Source organism: Hyaena hyaena, unplaced genomic scaffold (genome assembly GCF_003009895.1).
Source record: "Hyaena hyaena isolate Hyena2069 unplaced genomic scaffold, ASM300989v1 scaffold_0, whole genome shotgun sequence".
In the NCBI taxonomy this organism is placed as follows: Eukaryota; Metazoa; Chordata; class Mammalia; order Carnivora; family Hyaenidae; genus Hyaena; species Hyaena hyaena.
In genome coordinates this window covers 6,008,032-6,030,894 of record NW_024080632.1, presented here as the reverse complement: position 1 = coordinate 6,030,894, position 22,863 = coordinate 6,008,032, and the positions used below count along the sequence as shown (strand labels likewise).

The following is a 22,863-nucleotide window of genomic DNA, read 5'->3' as shown; positions in this document are numbered from 1 at the left end:
AGGGTCAGAGAGAGAGGGAGTCACAGACTGAAACAGGCTCCAGGCTCTGAGCTGTGCAGTCAGCACAGAGCCTGACGCGGGGCTCGAACCCACGAACCGCGAGATCATGACCTAAGCGAAAGTCGGACGCTTAACCGACTAAGCCACCCAGGCGCCCCTCTCCTATTATTTTTCTATTAGAACTTAGAAGACTCTGTTTCTATTATATTTCTGTTATTAATAACTAAGATATTTTCTTTTGGTTTTTCCATCTCTAGTTCTCCAGAGTGAATAAACACGATGAAAAAATGTTTGTCATTGTTTCTGAATTAGGATTATTTGGTGCCAATTAAATTTACCTTGCTTTGAGAGGCTGTCTTAATATTCAAAACTGTATTCATCCCTGTTATTGTTTATAGCATTAAGTAAAACTATAGCATGAGGTTAATATAGCTTATGTGATGTGACTGGAGGAAATATGTCTGATAATCTTTAATCTTTTTAAAAATCTTTTTTCCAGCCACTGATCTTTACCAGTTTCCAAGACTATATTATTGGGCTTCAGACTTTAATTTCCAATGTTGTGGATCACATTAAAGGGCTTGAAACACATCTAGTTGCACTTAAACTTGAAGAACTTATTTTAGAAGATACTTCTCTTTCGCTGGTAAGAGACTGTAGGCGGTCAGCAGTAATCATCTTAAAGACCACAGACTTAAAAGACTGTCATACTGCTTCATGTGGTTGGGCTTTGCTGGGTATCTTTGAGAATGTCAGTAAGTAGGTAAATGCAAATTTATTGAGCTCGCTCTTGTTGGGTAAATGCTCATAGAAATACAGTGGTTGAAAGACCTGGCTGTAGAGATATGCATACAAAAATTACTTTAAATTGGAGATATGATATACACACAAAAATTGAGTCAGAAAGAGTCTCCCTGGAGAGGGGACATTTAAGGATTAGTAAAATTTTAGTAGGCAGACTGGAATGGATGAAAGGAATCTGAAACAGGAGGCACAGAGCAGAGGCAGAAAGGTGAATTGTGTGGGGCCTCATGAGTCAGTTGGCAGAGCTAGAGCACATGGTATGTGGGAAGGACTGTCCGTTACGAAGATGACAGGCACAATAGCCCACTGTTGATGGTTGTGGGGTTGTTGTTAACGGATCTGTCTGCCTTCACACATGAGGAATAAGATTGCTCATTCGAGTATTCTAAAGCTTACCTTTAACTTTGGGCTACTTGAGATGTTTCAAGCCTGAACTCCATCCTCATCTTTTGACCTTGAGAATGTCACTTACCCTCTCTGGTCCTCAGATTCTTTATCTGTGTAATGGAAATCATAATACCTATTTTATAGGATTATAGTGAGGATTAAACAATAATAATGGCCTTATGTTGCTTATATTTGTTGAAGTCATTATACATACACTGAGCAGCATCAGCCACCCAATCTAGGATCCATGTAGTGCTACTTATCTTTTGGGTGAAAAAACATTTTTTTTCCTTTTCTTTTTTTTTTTTATTTTTGTAATGTTTTTTATTTATTTCTAGGAGAGAGAGAGAGAGAGACAGCATGAGCAGGGGAGGGTCAGAGAGAGGGGGAGTCACAGACTGTAACAGGCTCCAGGCTCTGAGCTGGCAGAGCCCGACGCGGGGCTCGAACCCACGAACCGCGAGATCATGACCCAAGCAAAAGTCGGACGCTTAACCGACTAAGCCACCCAGGCACCCCACATTTTTTTTCTTTAATTCAGTTTCCACTATGTTTACATCTTTTTTCCTTCCTTTTTTTTTTTAACGTTTATATATTTATTTATTTTAAAATTAAATTTATTTCTGAGAGAGGCAGCGTGAGCAGGGGAGGGTCAGAGAGAGAGGGAGACACAGAATCTGAAGCAGGCTCCGAGCCAGCTGTCAGCACAGAGCCCGATGCGGGGCTCAAACCCACAAACTGTGAGATCATGACCTGAGCCGAAGCTGGTAGCTTAACCAACTGAGCCACCCAGGCACCCCAACGTTTTTTTATTTTTGAGAAAAGACACAGAGTGTGAGCAGGAGAAAGCCACAGAGAGGGAGACACAGAATCCAAAGCAGGCTTTAGGCTCTGAGCTGTTAGCACAGAGCCCACGGGGGGCTCGAACTCACAAACTTCAAGATCACAACCTGAGCCGAAGTTGGATGCTTAACCAACTGAGACACCCAGGGCCCCCCCCTTTCCTTCTTTTCTTTCGGAACTTGAAACAACTATGCATAAGGCCTCCGGACTACCATCTCCAGTCCTGTTCCATTTCTTCTTCCATAGGGGTATCCACTGAAACTGGTTTCTTTTAATGCCCGGATCTTTTAATGTGATCTTAAAATGTACTCTAATAGCGGTTAGGTTTTTTAAAGTAAATGATAAGTTCTGTTTTATTCTGAAACTTGGCTTTTTTTCACTTAACCTTATATTCAAGAGATTTGTTAAGGCTAATGCATATACATCAGTTTTGTTCTTTTTAAAAACTATGGCATTCAAATATGAGTGCATCATAGTCATTGGCTATTTTAGGTTTGTTTGTTTTGAGAGAGAAGGAGCACATGAGAGCAAGTAGGGGAGGGGCAAAGGGAGAGGGAGCATCTCAAGCAGGCTCCACAGCCAGCACAGGTCTCAATCTCAAAACTGTGAGGTCATGACCTCAGCCGAAGTCAAGAGGTAGACACTAAACTGACTGAACCACCCAGGTGCCCCTTAGGTTGTTTATGTATATTTACTTTTACTACAGTACTGATTGAAATGTATTTTATATACCTTCTCTTATGCACATGTGTACTTCCTAGGTAGGTTAAATCTCAGGTAGTACTATTGTTTGGCCATAAGGTGTGCTTACCTGATTTCTTCAGGGCTTTGCAATACTGCCAATTTCATGTAACCCTAACCCGTTCTCAGTCAGCCTTCTTTGTTGTTTGTTTGAACATTCCATCCCTTTTATTTCTTGTAAAATGTGCAGCAGCAAATATTTAACTCACATATTTGAGTAGGTCTCAGAAAGCTTTGTTATTTTTTTTTTCTTTTTCTTTTTTTTTTTTTTTTTAGCAGTTTGGTCTATGGAGCCCATGGACTTTGTCAGTATGGAGGGAGACCTATCAATATTGTAGCTAGAAAAGTTGGCAAAGGTGAATTTAATGCCTTTAAGAAGTGGGTATGATAATGTCCAAACTAATAGTAAATCGCCACTTTTGTTTTATGATGAAATAACTAGAAATCTTAATTTTTCCATTTTGTACAATTCAAAACAGTAGTGATTTTATGTTCAAACTACTTAGTAATAATTTTCTACCTTTTTTTTTGTATGAAAGCTAGTAATCAGAAATCTCAGTTGTTTTACTTTGTGTAATTAAAACAGAATACTGATGGAAGAATTAATAATAATACTAGGGGCTCTTGGGTGGCTCAGTCAGTTAAGCGTCTGACTGTGGCTCAGGTCATCATCTCTTGGTTCGTGAGTTCGAGCCCTGCATCAGACTCTGTACTGATGGCATAGAGTCTGGAGCCTACTTCGGATTCTGTGTCTCTCTCACTCTCTTCTCCTCCCTCACTAGCACTCTGTCTGTTTCTCTCTCTCAAAAATAAATAAACATTAAAAAAAATAATGCTAAAGCAATAACGTTAGTGAAAAATCACATGGAAAAATATACATCTCTAGTGAGCTTTAGCCTTCTTTGCATTTTTTGAAATTGAAAATGACCCACTGTATTCTGATGAAACTTGTGATGAGACCGAAGGTAATGGCAGGTTTTTTTTAATGTTTATTTTTTTTTGAGAGTGTGTAAGTGGGGGAGAGGCAGAGAGAAGGGGTGGGGGAGAGGCAGAGAGAAGGGGCAGAAGATCCGAAGTAGGCTCTGTGCTTACAGCAGTGAGCTCAGTGTGGGGCTCAGACTCACACACCACAAGACCATGACCTGAGCTGAAGTCTGATGCTTTACCAACAGAGCCACTCAGGTGCACCATTGGTAGTTTTAAGGTCTATGAGAGGAACTTTAATCTGGAGGAATGCTTTCAGAGCAAGGCCACTAATTCTTGTCTCGTTTGCAGGAAGAGAGAAAATGTTCAAAGACTGTGCAAGGGAAGGTGCAGAGCAGTTATCTACACTCACTTCTGGAAATTGGCGAGCTGCTGAAAAAAAGACTGGAGACCACGAAGAAACTAAAAATTTAAGGTGTCAACCACAGGCATCAATGACTCTACAGCAGAAAATGACATCATCTTCCCAGGCAAAAGCAACATCGGGTTGACCATCATTTTAATCCAGAACTTCCTCATAAAATGCATGAAGGACTTTGATTGTGAATTAATTTTTTAGGTATTAAATGTATACAACTGATTAAATTATTGTATATAAACCGGAAGCAGGACCCTCATCTGGGTTTGACCACTTTTTATACATGTTCATATGCATATGGCAGCCACAAGAGAACCCCACTTTTCTTCTTTCCTTCCATCACCAGAAACATCTGGTGGGTAGGGGGGTCCTATAAAAGCAGCAATAGAAATTAAGCATAAAGCATAGACCTCAGAGCAGCTGAAAGGCCCTACCATTATAGCAGTGGGTGTTTGGTCTGGTTCTTGAGCCTTAGGAAGCAGAAAGCAGTAGAGAGGGACCATGACTGGGAGCAGGCCCTCTTTCCTTTCCACATTAGTTTAGTTTTGAGGCTTCCTCAGCTGCCTGGCTCCCACAGAACCCAAAGCAGGTACCCAAAGGGCCTCCGATGAAATTTGGCATAAGTTCACCTGTCACTGAAGGGTGGCACTCAAGACCACAGGCTCTCAGTGTTTGGCTTAATAATCCAATAGCCAAGACATCCCCATCCTAGCTCCTGTGAGACCTTGTGTTAACTGTATGGAGGGGAAAGCAGTGCAGACCACTTATGAGCCTGCTGAGTACTAGCTTGCTGTCTTTCATCCATCTTTGGGAAAGATGGGAATCACTGTTTAAAGAAGAGAGGTGTACATAATTTATGCAGGCGAGTCTAATACCAGTGTCATTGGTTTTGTGAGATATATATATATGTATATGCTTTTACATATATATTTTCAAGCATATATATATATGCTTGAAAATAAAGATTTAATACTTTAGTGTTTTTAAGTGGGGAGTTTGGGGAGGAAGAAAGGAATGTATAATATGGACTTAACCTAGGTTTTAAGTTTTAGGCTGGCAAAAGAAATGTTATCCATTGGGTTTGATGTTCAGTCTGCTTTCTTCAAACTTGAGAATTACACCAGGATGGTGTTTACATTGTTCACCTGGAGCTCCCCAAGACTATAGCTTCAGAGGTTGGTCTGACAGAAAAGATAAACATTGCTCTTGAAAATGTTATACCGTTTATAAAATTACTTTGATAAGTTTTTGTGTTTGAATCTGTGCTTCTGTTTTTGGTTTCAAATACCATTAAGTTAGTAATTCTGTAAGAGCAAAGACATGAGTTTGATGAAATTCAAGCATCTGATGGAGGACTGATTGGTCTTGAAGACCTTACAGGTCATTTCCAACACTTCTCCAGTGAAATGTGATACTTTTCTTTTTTCTTTTAAAAGCAACAAGAGAGTTTGGAAAATCTCTATGCAAAGCAATTGCATTTTGTCCCCTCATCTTGACTTTATGAGATTCACAGTTTGATAGGCTGATTAGTAACTGTTTAAATTTCCAAGGAAATTTTTTAGGAAATTATCTGTTCAAAATAAGACTTGCTGGAAATGCTAGTCCGTCAAGTAGTTTCAAGAAGTTATTTTTTGATGTAAGTTGGTATCCACAGCCGTCATACCCCATCCCAAAAGGAAGAACTGCCTTGAACAAGATGAACTGAAAGTTCTAATTGATTCCAAATCTAATTTAATGACAACATATCATAATTTTGTAAAACTATTGCCTATTTAGATGGAACGTGGTGTGTGTTTGAGGGTGGGGGATGTGTGTATGACATGTGTTTCTTGAAATGATGTTTCTTTAAATATCCAAAAATACTGTACATAGAAATAGAAATGCTCTATGAAACAAGTCTATTAACTGACCATGGTCAATCTAGCATATGTGTGCTCAGTGAGCTGGCTTTGGTCCTCAGGGACAGTGCTTGACTCCAGTGGTCTACCTAACTAGTCTTTTGCCTAGGGGCACCTGGGACCTCTACTGGTTTTAGTCACAAATAATGTTACGTCGAGGTTATGCTTCTTTTGTTAATTGCTGATTTTCCTACTAAATGTAGCATTTCAATTAGATCCAACCTCTTACATTTTGAGATAATTGTAAAAATGAAATTATGCAGAAATGGCCAATATCTTTTATTGATCTGTTCTTTTGGAAACTGTTATGCACTATAAATTGTGTACAGTTAAAAAAAAAATATATATATATATATATTCTTACATGAGTAAAAAGCACCCTCTCCAGCAATTGTATGTCATTGGTATTTGAAGAGAATTCCCAAATAACCCATTGCTGCTGCTGCTGTTTTTGGTTTGTGTGGGTTTTTTGTTGTGTTTGTTTTTGTGTGGTAAATTGATATTTAAAAAAAAAAAAAGAAAAAACACGACTACTGTTTACAGACTGAAAAATTACTGCTTTTTATACTACTGAGATCCTAAGACTCTCCAAAGCAAACATTTGGTTTAAATCATTTATCTGATGTGGATAAAACATAGAGAAATTTTTAGTGTCCTCCACATAATGGAAAATGTACAAATGCCTAGCTGTATTGCCCATCAATTTTGTATATTTTCATAATTTTAATTGTTCAGAATTGCATTATATTTTGCAATCACTATGTTCAATCTGGATTTGTCTTTCATTTAAACTTTTAATATAAAAAGGGGTTTCAATGTATCTATGGCCTTGTTATTGAAACTCTTCCTACTTATTTGATGTCATTTATTAATTTGGGAAGTATATATTCTTCCTTCTTCAGTACTAAGTAAAGCGTAAACAGCAAATTAAACTAGATGGGTTAATTTATATACACACTTCCATTTGAAGATGCCTATCTGCCTGGGTCATTTCTGTTCAGATTCCTAGAAGCCACAACATTTTTTCTTTAAAGATTTTATTTTTAAGTAATATCTACACCCAACGTGGGGCCTGAACTCACAACCCTGAAATCAAGTTGCATGTTCCACTGACTTACAGGTGCCCTGAAGCCACAACCTTTTAAATGGTGTAATTCATCTCAGTTTTGTACTGAGAGTTACCTTCCTTGGCAAGACTGTAATATTTGTGAATTTAAAATCTTTATTCCAAATCAGTAGTCTTTTTGTTTAAAAGTAGTACCTCATGCTAGCATTCATGAATTCAACATACATGAACACTTCTTTACAATGTGCCAGATTCCCTTGAGGCTGTGCTGATACAATGGTAAATGAGAGTATATGTCCCAGTTAGTGCCCAAGGTGGGGGAAAAGTAAAATAAACATTAGTTTGTAAGTCTTGTTTTAAGTAAGTCAGGGTATGTGATACCCTGGGTCATGTGTAGTGCCCTCTGACCCGACTGATGAAGAGTCACCCACCAAAAAGGGAACTCAAGTAGAAAGGCCCCATGGCTGGAACTCCTGAGCAGGTTCCAATGACTGGAGGGAAAAAAGGGCTCAACTGGCTGGGCTTAAAGCAGTGGAAAGGGGGAAGGAATTGAGGTAGAATGTACAGTTGGGGGCGAGGCAGGGGCTGGGGGAATCCAGAGCAATCGGGACTTTATAGCCAGGGGATGGAATAAGATTTCTAAAATTGGGAATTTACTAGAGGATTTCAAGCAAGCTGATGACATAATTTATCAGAGTACTTGGGCCCACGGGCTGGGATTCAAAGTTGACACACTGACCATAGAGTGGAAAGAGGAGCTCCTTAATTTCCTTTTTGTCCAGTAATATTAAATGCCCTTGTCTGGGATGTGAGAAAAGTGGTTTTGCCTGCTACTCCATCCCAGTGTTCTGTTTCCCTTTTAACAGAAGGTGTGTACTTGAACATACCTCACTGCCACTTTTAACCTTACCCAAAAGGCGGGCTTAGGTTTTTAGATGCTGTCACTGCCTCAATGCAGAGATGTATTTCACAGTAATAACTGGAAGGTAAGCAACCATGAGCCAAATGCTTATAAGAATTATTTGTGGGGTACCTAGGGCAGTTTATGCTGTTGGAGCACAGAGCTTTCCTGCAACCTCCAGCTTCCATATATCCCAGTAAAAGTGGGTATCCCCACAATGTATTTCACATATGAGAAAAGAAATTACCACAGATAAGGTTACTAAGGCTACTACCTAGATTACCTAGCAGGGTAGGTGTTGGGTAAAATTCACACTCTTGTATATGTGCTGCTGAAGTGAGCACAAGATTTAAATTCTTTTTTTTTTTTTTAATGTTTTATTTATTTCTAGGAGAGAGAGAGACAGCATGAGCAGGGGAGGGTCAGAGAGAGAGGGAGTGACAGACTGAAACAGGCTCCAGGCTCTGAGCTGGCAGTCAGCACAGAGCCCGACGCAGGGCTCGAACCCACGAACCGCGAGATCATGACATGAGCGAAAGTTGGACGCTTAACTGACTAAGCCACCCGGGCGCCCCAAGATTAAATTCTTAAGCATTGATGAATGAGGTGAAATCTAGACCACCCCCCAAGTCTTATGTTCTTAGTCATGATGGCTAGGTTCAAATTCTCAGATTCTGTCTTGGTTCTTCATCAAACAATCAAATCTTTCCTGATGCAAGTCTGATGCCAACTTTCTTGGTGGCACCAATTACCAAGGACTATTTGAGATAACTTACAAGACCCTCAGAACCAGGTTCTTACGTTGGATTCAAGGTCTCATGTGCTTCAGATTACCTGCAAATTCCCCTGAAGTTGTCTGTATTTGTTTGATTCTGAGCAGCCAGTCCATAGCCTCCATTACAATCTGATTAGCAGCATTTGAGCCACAATATTATTTAATTAGAGGAAGGAAAGGGAACGAATCCATTTGACCCTAGTGTCAAGGAAAATTTAACTTGATGTGGTATATGCAAATGACTTCAGACTCAAAACTAGAAAAAGGCCCATCTTTATGTTTTAAAGTTTATTTTGAGAGCACGCTCAAGGGAGGGGCAGAGAGAATCCCAAGCAGCTGACAGCATGGTGCCTGATGTGGGGCGTGAACCCACAAACTGCAAGATCATGACCCACCCACACCAAAATCAAGAGCTGGATACTCAACCCCTGAGCCACCCACGGGCCCCAGGGCCCATATATAATGAAAAGTATTCGGTACAGAGGTGCCTGGGTGGCTCATTCAGTTGAGTATCTGACTCTTGATTTCAGCTCAGGTCAGTCTCAGGGTTTGTGGGATTCAGCCCAGCGTTGGGCTCTGTGCTGACAGCATGGGGTCTGCTTGGTATTCTTTCCTGCTCTCTCTGCCTCTCCCCGCTGTGCATTCCCTCTCTCTCAAAGTAAATACAACATTTAGAAAAAAAATTTGATACAAAGAGCCTCTGATAGGATAATCTAACCCTGCCTAATAGCTCATGTTCCTTCAACTCAAGACCCTAGGCTTATAAATAATATTCAGTCTTGACCCATCCAATGAAGTACCCATTCATGTGCTGCCAACTTTCCTTTCACAACTGACAAGATGAGATCATATTCAGGAACTGTGGACGCATTTAGTTTTTTAGAGTTTTCTTCTCTGCCATTTGTTTTACTGTATTTCCCATAAGACTGTGAATACTTAGTTCTTTGGAAGTGAACCTGTTTTAGAGAAACAACTGGAACAGCTAAATCAAGTTTATCAGTGAGAAGCATCCAAAAAGATCTTCCAAAATTTTCAATTAGAATGAACTATAAGCAGAGGAAATACTGAAGTCGTTGGGCCAAATATATACAGTTACATGCTTTTGTTGAATGTTGAGAGTACCTGTGCTGGCTATAGGCAGGAGTTTAGATCTGAACATCTTTTCCTTAGTTGGTTTTAGTTGTGAGCACAAGCTACCACAATTTTTTTGTTCATCTGATTCAACACATGGGTTTTCCTGTATTCTTTGTTTCTGATGACTTTTAATACCAATCTGGCTAAAAGGGAGGAATACAAACAAGGTTTTATTTGCTATGTTCAACTTAACTTTCTTTGTGTGGCTGCAATAATAAGTATTTCAGAAGCTGCACTTTAACATTTACAAATAGTTAAATATGAAAGTGAGGATGTTATCATGAAGCTTACCATTACAGATAATTGCTTATCACTCCTGAGAACATATCTGGGTCCGTACAATACTCTCCCACTCTGCTTTTTTAAAGCTGGTACTCTCCAAGTAACTGACAGTGACAAAGCAGACATTCCCTTTTTATTAAAAAAACAAAACAAAAAAACAACCAAAACTTTCAAATTAGAAATTGTATCATTTAGCTACCTAAACCAATTCTTAAAAAACCCATCCCAGGGTGCCTAGGTGGTTCAGTCGGTTATATGCCAAACTTTTTTTTTTTTTTTAATGTTTATTAATTTATTTTGAGAGCGAGTGGGAGGGAGAATCCCAAGCAGACTCCACACTGTCAGCGCAGAGCCCAACGTGGGGCTCAATCTTATGAACCATGAGATCATGACCTGAGCCAAAATCAAGAGTTGAATGCTTAACACCTGGGGCACCCAGGTGCCCCAAGCATCCCACTCTTGATTCCAGCTTAGGGCATCTCATGGTGTAGGTCGAGCCCCAAGTCAGGGTCGGTGCTGAGTGTGGCACCTCCTAAGATTGTCTCTCTCCCTCTGTCCCTCCCCTGCTTACACATGTGTCCTCTTACTCTTGCCCTCTCAAAACAAAAAAACCAAAAATACCCAATTATACCAGCAAAACTAAAAAATGTGCTCTATGGTTTCCATGGAGCACAGGAAATTTTTACACTGAGCTTCATGTTGCCATTTCAACTTTTAAGGACTAGAAAAAGGACAGTGCATTTTGCCACCCACAATCGGTGTATTTGAGTTTGAACGCCAGTGGAAAGTAATAAAGGTAGGCTGTGAGCTGAGACCAGTTTCCGCAGTGTTACCAGGATAGTCTGTTATCCTGGGAGAGTGGAGTCCATACCAGCTTAGATTAACAAATAAATTCAAAGGAGAAAGCAGGTCACAGGGCAAAGTGTAATTTGTGAAAGAAAACTGAATGGCTTTAGGTCCTCTTAACCAAAACACAGAAACTTTAATTGGGTCAGAATTACACCTGTCAAGGACCTGGGCAGTACACTCTTGTTTATAGCACCAATTCCTTCTGAGGGGGAATTTCACAAGCCTATCTGGTAAGTGTTCTGGGTGTACACAGACTAGCTATAGTGATATCCCAAGCATGTTCACATCAGCATCAATGTCCGGGTATGCTCAGATTTCTGGCTTAGTGCCACTTTTCCCACCACTCCTATATCCCAGGACAGTCTCACAGCCAGCAAGTAACTCTCCCCTCCCCACCCCCATGAAAACCTGGAGTGCCTTTTTACAGCTCCTCCTTTTCGGCCCCCTTCTTCTGGAAAGCAGTCAAGATGTTTAAGCTCTTCTGGAGCTCTTCTTTCTTCCCATCACTCATCTTGTTCTTCTCAATCAGCTTGGTGATCCGGCTCATTTCGGATAGTGGAAAGTCCTCACCTTGGTCTAAGACCTTCCCCATAATCTTCAGGTACTGCTCAGCCCACTTCCTCTCAGTCTCCTTCACATTTGCGAGGTTGTCCTGCCCCTGCTTCAAGAGGGCCTGGCGGGCCTCCACACCTGAGGCCCGGATGAACTCCCCAGCAAGGGCATCATATGCAGGCAGGCAACCAGGCATACCTAGGTAGACTCCTTGCCCCTTTAGCCAGCGCTGGATGGCTCCAACCTTAACCACCCCACTATACAGGACTGGGTTCTCAAAGTCCCCATCCCGGAAGAGATAGAAGACTGGGTAGTTCTCTTTGTCCAGCTTGTATTTCTCACTCAGCTCCATATTCAGCTTATCACCATAATCTGTGAACAGAAACCAGATATGAGGAGCAAGACCATGAGGAATGCAGGGCAGGAGACTGCAATGAGGCCCATCTGAGCGGACAGCAAGAAGGATCCAGACTATGTTTAAATTCCTCCTTGGCTACTTCCTAGCCATATGGAATTAGTCAAGTCATTTAACCTCTCTGACCTTCATTTTCCTCATCTGAAAAGGGAGAATCCTTCTGAATATTTATTCTATGCCCACTATGTGCCATGTCCTGTTCTAAGTGCTACAGATCTAGTTGTGGCTAAGAGTAACAAACTCTGTGACCTCGAAGAGCTTATGTTCTCTTAAGAGTGAGAAGAGAGATGAAAAACATGTGATCAGGGCCATGATAAAAATAAAATGGGATGATGTGAAAGTAGGTAAGAAGGCCTACTCTGGGTGGTCATGGAAGGCCTTTCTGTGGAGATGATATGAACTGAAGGACCAGCAAGGAGGCAGACACATGATGATCCAGGAAGAATGTCTCAGGTAGAAAGTACTGCAGGTACCAAAGTCTCAGGCGGGAATGGGCTGGGTGTACTGGAGGCTTGCAAAGGCCATTCTAGCCGGAGCTTAGTCAGAAAGGGGAATGTGTGGTGGAGTCCCTACCACATGAGAGCTGCTGGGAGGACCCAATGAAGGGAAATGTGCACTTAACCTGACAGAGTGTGCAATACGTGGTAGCTGTTAGTATTTGCTATGCCCTTCCTAACAGGAAGTGGCAGTCCCAAGGGCTGATGCTGTGACAACTGGTTTCTTATACTCTGCCAGAAAGAAGTGGTCAAGGTCACCTATTCCTGGGCAGTAGTATAGGAAGAACAAGGTTCCAGTTCTCATTCTGTCACTTCAAACTCTATAATCTTGAGGAAGGTACTCAAAGCATGAAGAACAGGAGCCATGGTACTTTTGTCACAGAGTTGTCACAAGGATAAGATACACATAAAACACTTAGCTCAGTGGCCTGGCACATAGTAAATGTTTGATAAATGTCAGCTGCTATTCTTTTTCTAAAATTCCCAAAGGAACAGAATTGCAGCTGAGTCAGAATTGACTGACTGCCCTGGAAAAGTGTGCTAACAATCTCAAGCTTACCAGGGAACTGAGGCATTCCACCTGGGAGGAAGTGCAAAGAGGGAAGAACTCGCCGCACTTGGGAATAATACTTGGGCGGAGTTCTCGATGAGCCATATCCTACTCCACCAAGTCAACTTGGTTCCTTGAGCTTCAGTTTTCCTCAAGTATAAAGACTGAGGAAATGTGTCTCACTTTTTAGGCAGAGTTCAAGTGAAGATTAAAAATGCATTGTCTGGGGGCACCTGGGTGGCTTAGGTGGTTGGGCATCTGACTTTGGTTCAGGTCATGATCTCATAGTTCATGGGTTCGAGCCCTGTGTTGGGCTCTGCGCTGATGGCTTAGAGCCTGGAGTCTGCTTCGGATTCTCAGTCTCCCTTTCTCTCTGCCCCTACCCAACCTGTGCTGTTTCTCTCTCTCTCAAAAATAAATAAACATGAAAAAAAATTTTTTAATGCATTGTCTGTGCGTACCTTTATAGACTGTAAACCACTCCATGTTGGTAACTATTAGAGTAGTCACTGTGGTTGGAAGCTGTCCTTGATTTAGCGGTAGTAGCTCTGATAGATTTCAGCTAAGGCCAAAACTCAATAGTTCTGGTAAAAAAAGAACTAAAAAAAGATGGAGGAAGTGACTATGGAGACCCTAGGAAGCATGGCACCACCCTGACCACAGTCCCCTGCAAGGAGAACTCCAAGTTCTCAGAGAAAGTTTAATGTCATTATGTGCTGGAGGGTGAAAGATGAGGGATTCTCTAACCTTGGGCACCTGCAAGGATGAACTGAGGTTCTGTGGTATCAGAATCTGTTCAAGCTAAGCCTGCCATGGGTACCAGATTCTTGACAGTCACGAGCCTGCTTATACTCGTGTGTGGCTCAGACAGAAAAGTGTTCGGTATTCTACCTACATAGAGAGAAATAATTCCCAGCTTCATCCCTTCTGCCCTCTGCAGTCATGCTGAACTTGTCCGTACCTGAGATTCCCACTTCCGCCACCAAGAGATCATCGCTGGAAGCCGAGTTTTCAGCCAGGCGCTTGAACTCATCCTGCTTCTCACCATAGGGGTACTGGGTGTCGAACTTCACCAAGACGAACTTGCTTTTGGGAATGACCTGAAGGCATAGAGAGCTGAGCAAGTCTGGGATTCCAGGGACCTTTGAGGCTAATACCCTTTCTCAAGGGATCTCTGTTTAAGAAACAAAGTGGAAACCAAGCCTGCAAGGGAGACCAGCACTCACACACTAATATTCATTCATTCGTTCACCCACCCATTGATTTAACAATTTGTTGGTGTTGGGTACCCCATTAGGGGGTTCACAGTAATCAAAGACATACAAGTCAGCTTAAAATAAACAGAACTGTTCAGGCACCTTGGGTGGCTCACCCAGTTAAGTGTCCAACTCTTGATTTCGGTTCAGGTCATGATCTCATAGTCTGTGAGACTGAGGCCCATGTCAGGCTCTACACTGTGGGATTCTCTCTCCTACTTTCTGCCCCTCCCCCCTTCAAAATAAACAAACATTAAAAAAAAATAAACAAAGCTGCAGATGTATTATGGCCTTCTCTTCCAGTGGCCTTTTTGGTAAGGTTGAGGAAACACTTAGAAACCACTATGTGGGCCCCTGTCATACCCATCATCCCAGACAGCCTTTCTCAGTAAACAAGGAACCAGAAATCTGACAAAAACCAACAACCATCTATAAAGAGGTTGGCACCATGGAGGTTCTTCACCTACGGAGTGCAGAGTCTGAACTCTGCAATGTCAGGGCTCACAGGAAGTTGCTGAGAGCCCAGACTTAGGAAAATGTCCCCTCCCTAGACCACAGATCCCTCTTGCTAGATCTCCAAGTCCTCAGCTGAAAGGGTCAGGATCTTTATTTTAATCGTAGTAAAATTCCCATCACGTGAAATTTATCATCTAAAGTGTATAATTTGGTGGGATTTAGTCCACTAACAATAGTGTACAACCATTGCTAATATCTATTCCAGAACATTTTCATCACTGGAATAGAATCACATACCCACACACATTTGTAGCAGTCACTTCCCATCCCTCCTTCTTTCTAAGAAGAGAGAAGGCAACCACTTATCTGCCTATTTCCTCTATTTTTTCCAGATGTCTACTCAGATGGAATCATACATGTAGCCTTTTGTACCTGGCTTCTTTCATGCAGCATAATGTTTTTGAGGTTCATCCATGTTGTAGCATGGATCGGTATTTCATGCCGTTTTGTGGGCAAATATTCCACTGTATAGATGATGTGCTACATTTTATTTACTCATCAGGTGATGGACATTTGGGTTGTTTCCACCTTTTGGCTATTTGTGATTAGTGCTGTTATAAACAATCATGTACAAATGTTTATTGAATGCCTGTTTTCATTTCTTTTGGGTATATACCTAGGAGTGGAAATGTTGGTCCTATATAGTAATTCGATGTTTAAGTTTTAGAGGAGTCCTCAAGATCTTTCTTTTGATGGTTTCTCCCAATGCACAGATTTTCTCTAACACACTGCCTTCTCCTACAACTTTTTTTCTAATCAAAGTGATCACTTCAGGTCAATTTTTCATCACTGGCTACTGCTGTCATAATTAAGTCAAGCTGACATCATTCCAATTTTTGTTAGTCCTTGTTCCTCATTGTGTGTTGATGTCCATTTGGTTTTAGCTTTTAAAAAATAAATTTAAGACTGCCTAGGGACCCAAGGAAAGGGGGAGAAGCTATTAAAACAGTTAAAATTTTAAGTGGTCACTGACCCCCAAAATCTGAGCTCTGAGGGCCTAAAAGCAGGGAAGCCTTAAAATATAAATCAGATCGCATCCCTCTGGTCCACCTGACCTTATTTCAGTTCAACAAAACAAACTAATTCCCACTTAGGGCCTTTTCAGGTGCTGTCTCTGCTGGCTGAAATACCCTTCTCCCAATTCCTTCCAGGATGTCTATCATTCAAAGCTCAGTTCACATGACCCCCCTAATGGAGAGGCCTCCTCCACTCATACCATCTAGCACTGCTTCATTTTCCTCACATTCTATCATGTTACCCTGCTCTTTCTTCACTGCATTAATCACCCTCTAAAATTCTTACCTGCATGTTTGTTGTTTGTCCTCTCCACTAGAATGTACATTTATGAGAATGAGGACCTGTCTGACTTGTTCTCTGTTATATCCCTAGTGCTCAAGACTGCCTGAAATGTGGCAGATGCTCTGATAAGTGAACACAACTAGGGTAGGCCACGGTAGCAGAAGCTACATATGTCTGGGGGAAAACTATTAAAAAAGTATAGCACAGGATCCCTACCTTTAAGGGGCCTCCATTTGTATTATGGAATAATATTTATAATTGTACACTGGTCTAACACTGAAACATAAGTGAAAGGTCTCCATCTTTTACCATTTTTAGCCACCGGCAGAATGGTTTTGAATAGCATACATTTGCACAGTGTATTTTTTTCCTTTTCATTACTCTGTACCTCTTAATTGCTTTAGAAATCTCTGTCCTTTCTTCGTCCTTGAGGAACTGACTCCAACATACCCTATATTTAGGCAACTTGCTTCTTCAAGGTACAGATGAATTCATTATTCATTCATTCATTGGCTAAAAAGGTACCAAGGGCCTATCATGTGATAATCTAAGTGAACACAGCAGTAAAAAAAAAAAAAAAAAGCAGGCAGGATCTCTTATTTCTAGTGATGGTGAAGGGGAAGAAACAAAAATGACACTGGAAATTGAATGAAAGACGAAGCAAAGAACAAGGCCCTTGGACGTATTACCGGGAAGCTCCTCTTCTGTTCAGCGGTGATGGAAGAGAGATCCAGAAAGGGACTGGAGAATACATTTGTTCATTCATTCAACAAATTACTATCTTCCATGTGACAGGTAACCTGCTAGGTTGTGCAGATGATCAGCGAACAAAACAAAGAAGTTCTTCATAAATATACAAAATTCTGGTTCGAGAGATGCCAAAACAGCCAAGGGAGGAAAGATCAGTGATAAGAGCTCCACAGAGAACTCAAACTAACATGACTGGCACTCTGGATGGGGTGGTGGGAGGGGAGTCAAGGAAGGACTCTGAGAAGATAGTATTTAACCTAAGCCTGAATGATGAGAAGCAATCAGTCTCTCAAAGATTGGGCAAAGAACGTTCTAGTCAGAAGGAACTGCCAGTGCAAAGGGCCTACATCAGTAATGGGCTAGGAATACTCAAAGGACAGAAGGCATGTATGGCTGGAGCAGAGGGGACAAAAAGAATGGTTAGGAGATGAGAGTAGAAGCTAAAGAGGGAGACCAGTCAGAAGACTTCTGTAATGCCAGCAGAGACCAGGGTGGTAGCAATAAAGACAGCGAAGCACCAACTGATTTGGAAATATTGTTAATTTCAAAGTGCAAAATTTCCTTCTGAGTCACACTTGGTCTGTGATGTTATCCCATTCCCACATATGGGGAGTGGGGTGTAACTTTGCCAATAAAGACCCCCAGAAGCATAGGGTGCTGGGGGGTGTGGCTGACAATCAACCAGCCATATCTATACTTTTAAGTTCTTGAATGAGCCACAGGTGCCAAATCCAGGACAAGGAACTCTTTTGAGAATAGAAAGTTCAACCACTTGAGACAGATTTAGAACTTCACTTTTTGGTTTCCCTTCCCAGCAATGGGTACAAACTAAGAAAATAAACGAATGGCTTCTCTCTCGATGCTTAGTTTGCCAGTCTCCTAGGCGAAGTTGAAAGCTGCCAGTGGGTGAAGACGGGTGCAAGAGGAGGGAGTTGGGAATACATTCAGCTTTCAACATTTCCAGCATCCATTTACCCAGGTGAATCCTTCCACATTTTGACCCTATTTTACTCACTTTGTCCCCAGGCCCAAGATATTCCCTACAGTTCCTTTATTCTTTTTTTTTTTAATTTTAGAAAATGTTTTATCTTTGAAAAAGAGAGTACGCATGGGGGGGGAAAGCCCTCAATGGGGGAGGGGCAGAGAGAGACAGAGACAGAGACGGGGGTGGGGGGCAGAGGGAGGGAGGGAGGAAGATCAGAACCTGAGGCAGACTCCAGGCTCCGAGCTGTCAGCACAGAGCCCAACGACTGGGGCTGGAACTGGTGAACCAGGAGATTATGACCAGAGCTTAACTGACTGGGCCACCCAGGCGCCCCCAGACTTCCCTTATTATTAACGCTTGCGCTCTTCAAGAAGACACAGGGCATCTGGATACTGTTTGCTTACTGCGAAGCAGGCTGCACGCCACACAAAACGAGGAGGGGCACAGAAATTCCAGCTAACACGCCTGGTTTTCAACCACCTCCCCCACTTCCCCCGCCCCCAGACAGCCCAAAGCGCGGTGGTGTCCGCCTCGCGCCGCCCTCCCACTTGGGACTCGAGGATTGGATCTCGCCCGGCACCGCCCTCTCTCCCTCGGTGAGGGAAGGGGCAGCTCGTTCCAGTGACTGCATCTCCGTAGCTCTTTTGAAAACGAGGAAGTACAAAAACTGCAAAGGCAAGGGTGTGCGGGGACCCTGGGGCCCATGGTCGTGGTACGGCCCCGATCCAGAGTCCACCAGCCCTTTACGACGGTGAATCGTTGCTACAGACCACCTTCTGCCCGCCCTGTCTCCCTCTTCCCCACGGATGTGCGCTCCCCTACTAGCTGAGGCTGCACCTGCGCGCGATTCCCCCGCCCCCGTTACCTTGTAGAAAGTGACTGTATCCAGGGGAAGGGCGCCCTTGGTGTGCAGGCCGCTACCGCCATGCGGAGCGGAGAGGAGCAGGAGGAACAGGAAAAGAGGAAGCAGTGGGGAGAGAGAAGCGGCGCGGGGCAGGCCTGCAGCCATAACGCCGAATTCTGGCAGTGGGAACTGGGAAGGCTGTAGTGGGGAAAACGCGGACCAGGGAGTCACGTGACTAGCAAGGCCGGCTCGCGAGCGCGCACGTGTACAGCCCCAGAGGCTCCAGCCGGCCTAGGGTGAGAGGGAGGGACCACGTGAAGGGCGGGGAAATGGGCCTGGCGCGCGCGCGCGCACTCGGCGAAGCTCGCGCCGGCCGAGGGCGAGTGGGCGGGGCGCGTGTGACGGGTAGAGAGAGCCATGAAGAGCTGGGGTGGGTAGAAAAGAGGCTGCCGCGCACGCGCAGTCGGCGAGGCTCGCAGTCAGTCACTTCTTTTCCCGTCGTCCTCTGCGTGAGGAGAGGCACGAAGCGCGTGCCTGGCGTCTTGCAGCGAGTGGTTCTCTCTCTTTACTCCTCGAAGATGACGAGGCCGGCCATCGTGTCTTCCTGCTTTTGGCGCTTCGGGCAGTCAGTTTGGACCCGCTACTACTTTAGGTTGGTATGTCAGTTTGTGCCGCCACCCTCTGGCGGTTGGTCATGCCCCGCCACCTCCCTCAGCCAGGACCTGAGTAGGCCAAGCAGACGTGGCTGTTCGTCAGCATGGCAGTCGGGGACACTCCTGAGCCCTGCCCAGTGCCTACTCTGTGGTGAGGGCCTCAGCAGCGAGGCCCAGGTTCCTCTAAAAATAGTCTCTACCGAAAGCTGAGTATCCGCCCAGCTATGTGTATCCCAGGCTCCTGAGAATTAAAAACCAACGAAAACAAGTCCTAATAATTCTACGCAATAGACAGTTCAGGGCATGGTTTACACCAGATTCTGGTTTGGGCTATGGGAATGCAAAATAGGGATGCATGAGACAGCTCTGGACTGAAGGAATTCACAGTGTCGGGGAGGAGGAGACAGCAATAGTGATAGAAGAGTCACCTTCTTCAGATAGTCCTGCTCAGGCGTGTCAAGGAAAGTTATAAACAGGAAATGACTTTTGCACTGGATCGTGAAAGAAGAGTATGCATTTACAAGGCAAGCACCAAAGGTACTTTTCAAAAGGGGGAAAAACATGATGCATCTGTAAAGGTAAACTGCCCGGCGTTGCTAAGGGTCTCATCAAGCTAAAGGGTTTGGAGGCGCCACTACACGTTTAACCAGGAGACCGAAGTCAGATTTGCTGTCACTCAGGAGTGAAGGGAATGGGTGGGAAGCAAGAAGGTTGAAGGCAGAGAGACTGGTAAGGGTCACTTGCAGTAGTGGAGGTGGGATAGGTTAAGGTCCTGAAAGAGGACAAAATTAGAAGAAAGGTTGTAATTTACAAGGCTTGATGAACAAACAGTTGTGAAGTTAAGAGAATAAATTCATAATGCGTTATGCGGGGCTTAGCATCATATTAACCATTGTAGATGTTCAATAAATGTATGTGTATAGAGTAGTCATCAAAAACCATAGGATCCAATCATGAGCAATGAGATTGTATAGAAGTTTTGAAAGAAAGAGTGGAATGAGTGTGTGTGTGTGTGGGGGGGGTGTTTGGGGGAGGTTTCGAAAAATTTATTTTGAATTTGTCCTAGTAAGTTAAAAGGAGCTACATAGGAGCACCTTAGTGTCTCGGTTAAGCATCTGACTCTTTTCTTTTCTCTCTCTCTCTCTCTCTTTTTTTTTTTTAGTTTGAGAGAAGGAGAGAGAGAGTGCAGTGGGGGAGGGACAGAGAAAATCCCAAGCAGGTTCCAAGCTGTCAGGACAGCCCAATGTGGGGCTTGAACTGAGGAACGGAGAGATCAAGACCTAAGCCTAAATCGAGAGTCTCATGCTCAACCAACTGAACCACCCAGGCACCCCAAGTATTTGGCTCTTGGTTTTAGCTCAGGTCATGATCTTACGGTGGTGAGATCAAGCCTCATGGAACCTGCTTAAGATTCTCTCTCCCCTTCTCCCTCTGCCCCCCCACCCAGCCCCTTGCTTGCACAAGCACACGTGTGCTTTCAAAAAAAAAAAAAATGAGCTACATAGATAAATGATTGAAGAGAAGGGGAAGATTATGAGCTGGTTAAAGAAGGCTTCATGTAGGAAGTGGAAACAGTTAAGCCTTGGAAGAACCATTTTTTTTTTTAAGAGTTTATTTATTTTGAAAGAGAGAGAAAGAGCAAGCAGGGGAGGGGCAGAGAGAAGGAGAGAGAATCCCAAGCAGACTCCATGCTCAACATAGAGCTTGACTCAGGGCTCAGTCTCACAACTTGAGATCATGACCTGAGCTGAAAAAAGGAGTTGGACGCTTGACTGACTGAATCACCCAGATGCCTTGGAAGAAAGAACGTTTTAGGTGGAGAACAAATGAAATGGGAGAAGTGGGAATAAGCATTATGGTTTGGGGAGACTGAAAACCATCTTGGTTGGAGGGAGTTCTCAAAACACTAGTTAGTAAGATAGTTTTAAGCCCATGTAGGGGAGAGTCTTTAAAATCAAACAAAGAATTTTTTATTTTGTCCTGTACTCAGTAAGGAGCTATTAAGAGTTTTTAAGAAACATTTATAAGACATTTAGACTTTTTAAATTAGTCACTTCTGAATATGTAAATGCTTTGGGTACACCTTGTTAGTACGATTAATCAGGAATGAGTTTCTAGTCATGGTTTTGAAGTAGGTTTTGGAAAAAGTGAAGGAAGGGGATTGGTTGGTGTGGGAAGTATTGGTCCTTTGCTATGAATTGTAATAATTTAGTACAGTATAATAATTGTCTCAGTGCTTCCTTTTAGTAGTGCCCTGGTCCCAGTCAATTATTTTAAAATACAATTAGGTTCTTAGCTTCAGGGCCCTTACAACAAACTATGCAAATAAGTCAGGTATAATTCTCTGTATTTAGGAAGTTATAAAATCCCACGATTGAAACTGATGTGGAAAATCAAGAGGCTCACCCTGGATGTTATATAGGTGTAGGGAGAGAGAGGCAAGTCATGTTAAATGAGTGTGCACATGACTCAGTATAGCACCTGGAGTAAGGAGAAAAAAAGTGGTATGGTCTGTTAAGGCAACTAATAAATTTCAGTCTTTTTTCTATGTCAAGCCAGTGAGTCCCCAGTCTCATTGATTTCTTTGCTATTCCTTATATGCATGAGGCATGTTCCTACCTCAGGGCCTTTGTACTGACTTTCTCTAAAACACTTTTCTTTAAGATTTTCATATCTTATGGCTGAGTCCTTCACTTCCCCAAGTCTTGGCTCAAACTTCCTAAGATCTACCCTGACCATCCTTTAAAAAACTGCTCTTTCCTGATACCTCCTTGATTTCTAGCTCCCCTCTTTTTTCTCTATAGCACTTTTCAGCTTGCTAACATACAATATAAATTGCTTATTTTTCTTATTATCTGCTTCACATGAGGGCTGGGTTTGTCTTTGTGTTTTTGTCCTGGTTAGCTACTATAGCCCCTTGTCTGGCATAGGTGGGTGCTCAATAAATAACTTGTTAAGTGAATAAATCAATCAGTGAGAAACTATTCCATGGTTATCTCTCTCAAAATTCCATTGGCCTTTTCTACATTCCTTCCTTAGACTTCATACTGTTCTTCAGAGATCTGCCATCCCTTAGAGCTAATTGTTCTGCCCTTGTGAAATTTTGTTGGTGTTAACACTAGTTCCTTTGACATAGATGAACACTAAAATTGTCTTATGAACACAAAGCAGATTTCATCTGTTAAAAATTGTTATTACTGAAGGAATGATTTTCTTCAAGCCCTGTCCTCCTCTAAGAATTCTTTCAATATTTAGGCACATCCAACTTTGCCTCAGCTCATGATCTTGAGGGTCATGAGTTTGAGCCCCACATTGGGCTCTGCACTGGCAGTCGGAGCCTGCTTGGAATTCTCTCTTTCCCTCTCTCTCTTTCCTTCCCCCTATTTGCGCTGTCTCTGGCAAAATAAATAAATAAAAAATATATATATTAAAAATATTTTTTTTAATGTTTTTTTTTTTTAATTTATTTCTAGGAGAGAGAGAGAAAGACAGCGCGAGCAGGGGAGGGTCAGAGAGAGAGGGAG

The 22,863-nt window shown here is 42.7% G+C and overlaps 3 protein-coding genes across 4 annotated transcripts in view; 2 read left to right on the top strand and 1 right to left on the bottom strand.

Annotated features, from left to right (window-relative positions):
* NAA25 (N-alpha-acetyltransferase 25, NatB auxiliary subunit) overlaps positions 1-6,801 on the top strand; it is a 73,739-nt gene extending 66,938 nt beyond the window's left edge. Inside the window, exons 23-24 of the mRNA XM_039250887.1 lie at positions 500-646; positions 4,051-6,801. Of these exons, the coding sequence (XP_039106818.1) occupies positions 500-646; positions 4,051-4,173 (270 nt within the window). The 3' untranslated portion in view covers positions 4,174-6,801. The remainder of the gene's footprint in view (positions 1-499; positions 647-4,050) is intronic.
* A 4,329-nt stretch (positions 6,802-11,130) lies between these two features.
* Positions 11,131-18,991, bottom strand: ERP29 (endoplasmic reticulum protein 29). The gene is made up of 3 exons (XM_039220102.1): positions 18,708-18,991; positions 13,998-14,136; positions 11,131-11,946 (listed from the first exon to the last, which is right to left on the bottom strand). Exons 1-3 carry the CDS (start codon positions 18,849-18,851, stop codon positions 11,444-11,446), a joined length of 786 nt encoding a protein of 261 aa, XP_039076033.1. The 5' UTR covers positions 18,852-18,991; the 3' UTR covers positions 11,131-11,443.
* A 286-nt stretch (positions 18,992-19,277) lies between these two features.
* The window catches only part of TMEM116 (transmembrane protein 116), an 85,331-nt gene continuing 81,745 nt past the window's right edge, over positions 19,278-22,863 (top strand). For both annotated transcript variants that reach the window (XM_039254725.1, XM_039254649.1), the window contains exon 1: positions 19,278-19,338. The gene's annotated coding sequence lies outside the window, so the exon portion shown is untranslated. The remainder of the gene's footprint in view (positions 19,339-22,863) is intronic.

What these genes read in the sequence shown, in the direction of transcription:
- ERP29 (XM_039220102.1), bottom strand. Translation starts at nt 18,851, where the DNA reads ATGGCTGCAGGCCTGCCCCGCGCCGCTTCTCTCTCCCCACTGCTTCCT. An exon ending in ATACAGTCACTTTCTACAAG is followed by an intron (nt 14,137 to 18,707) that starts GTAACGGGGGCG and finishes CTATGCCTTCAG; the next exon opens with GTCATTCCCAAAAGCAAGTT. An exon ending in GGCGGAAGTGGGAATCTCAG is followed by an intron (nt 11,947 to 13,997) that starts GTACGGACAAGT and finishes TTCTGTTCACAG; the next exon opens with ATTATGGTGATAAGCTGAAT.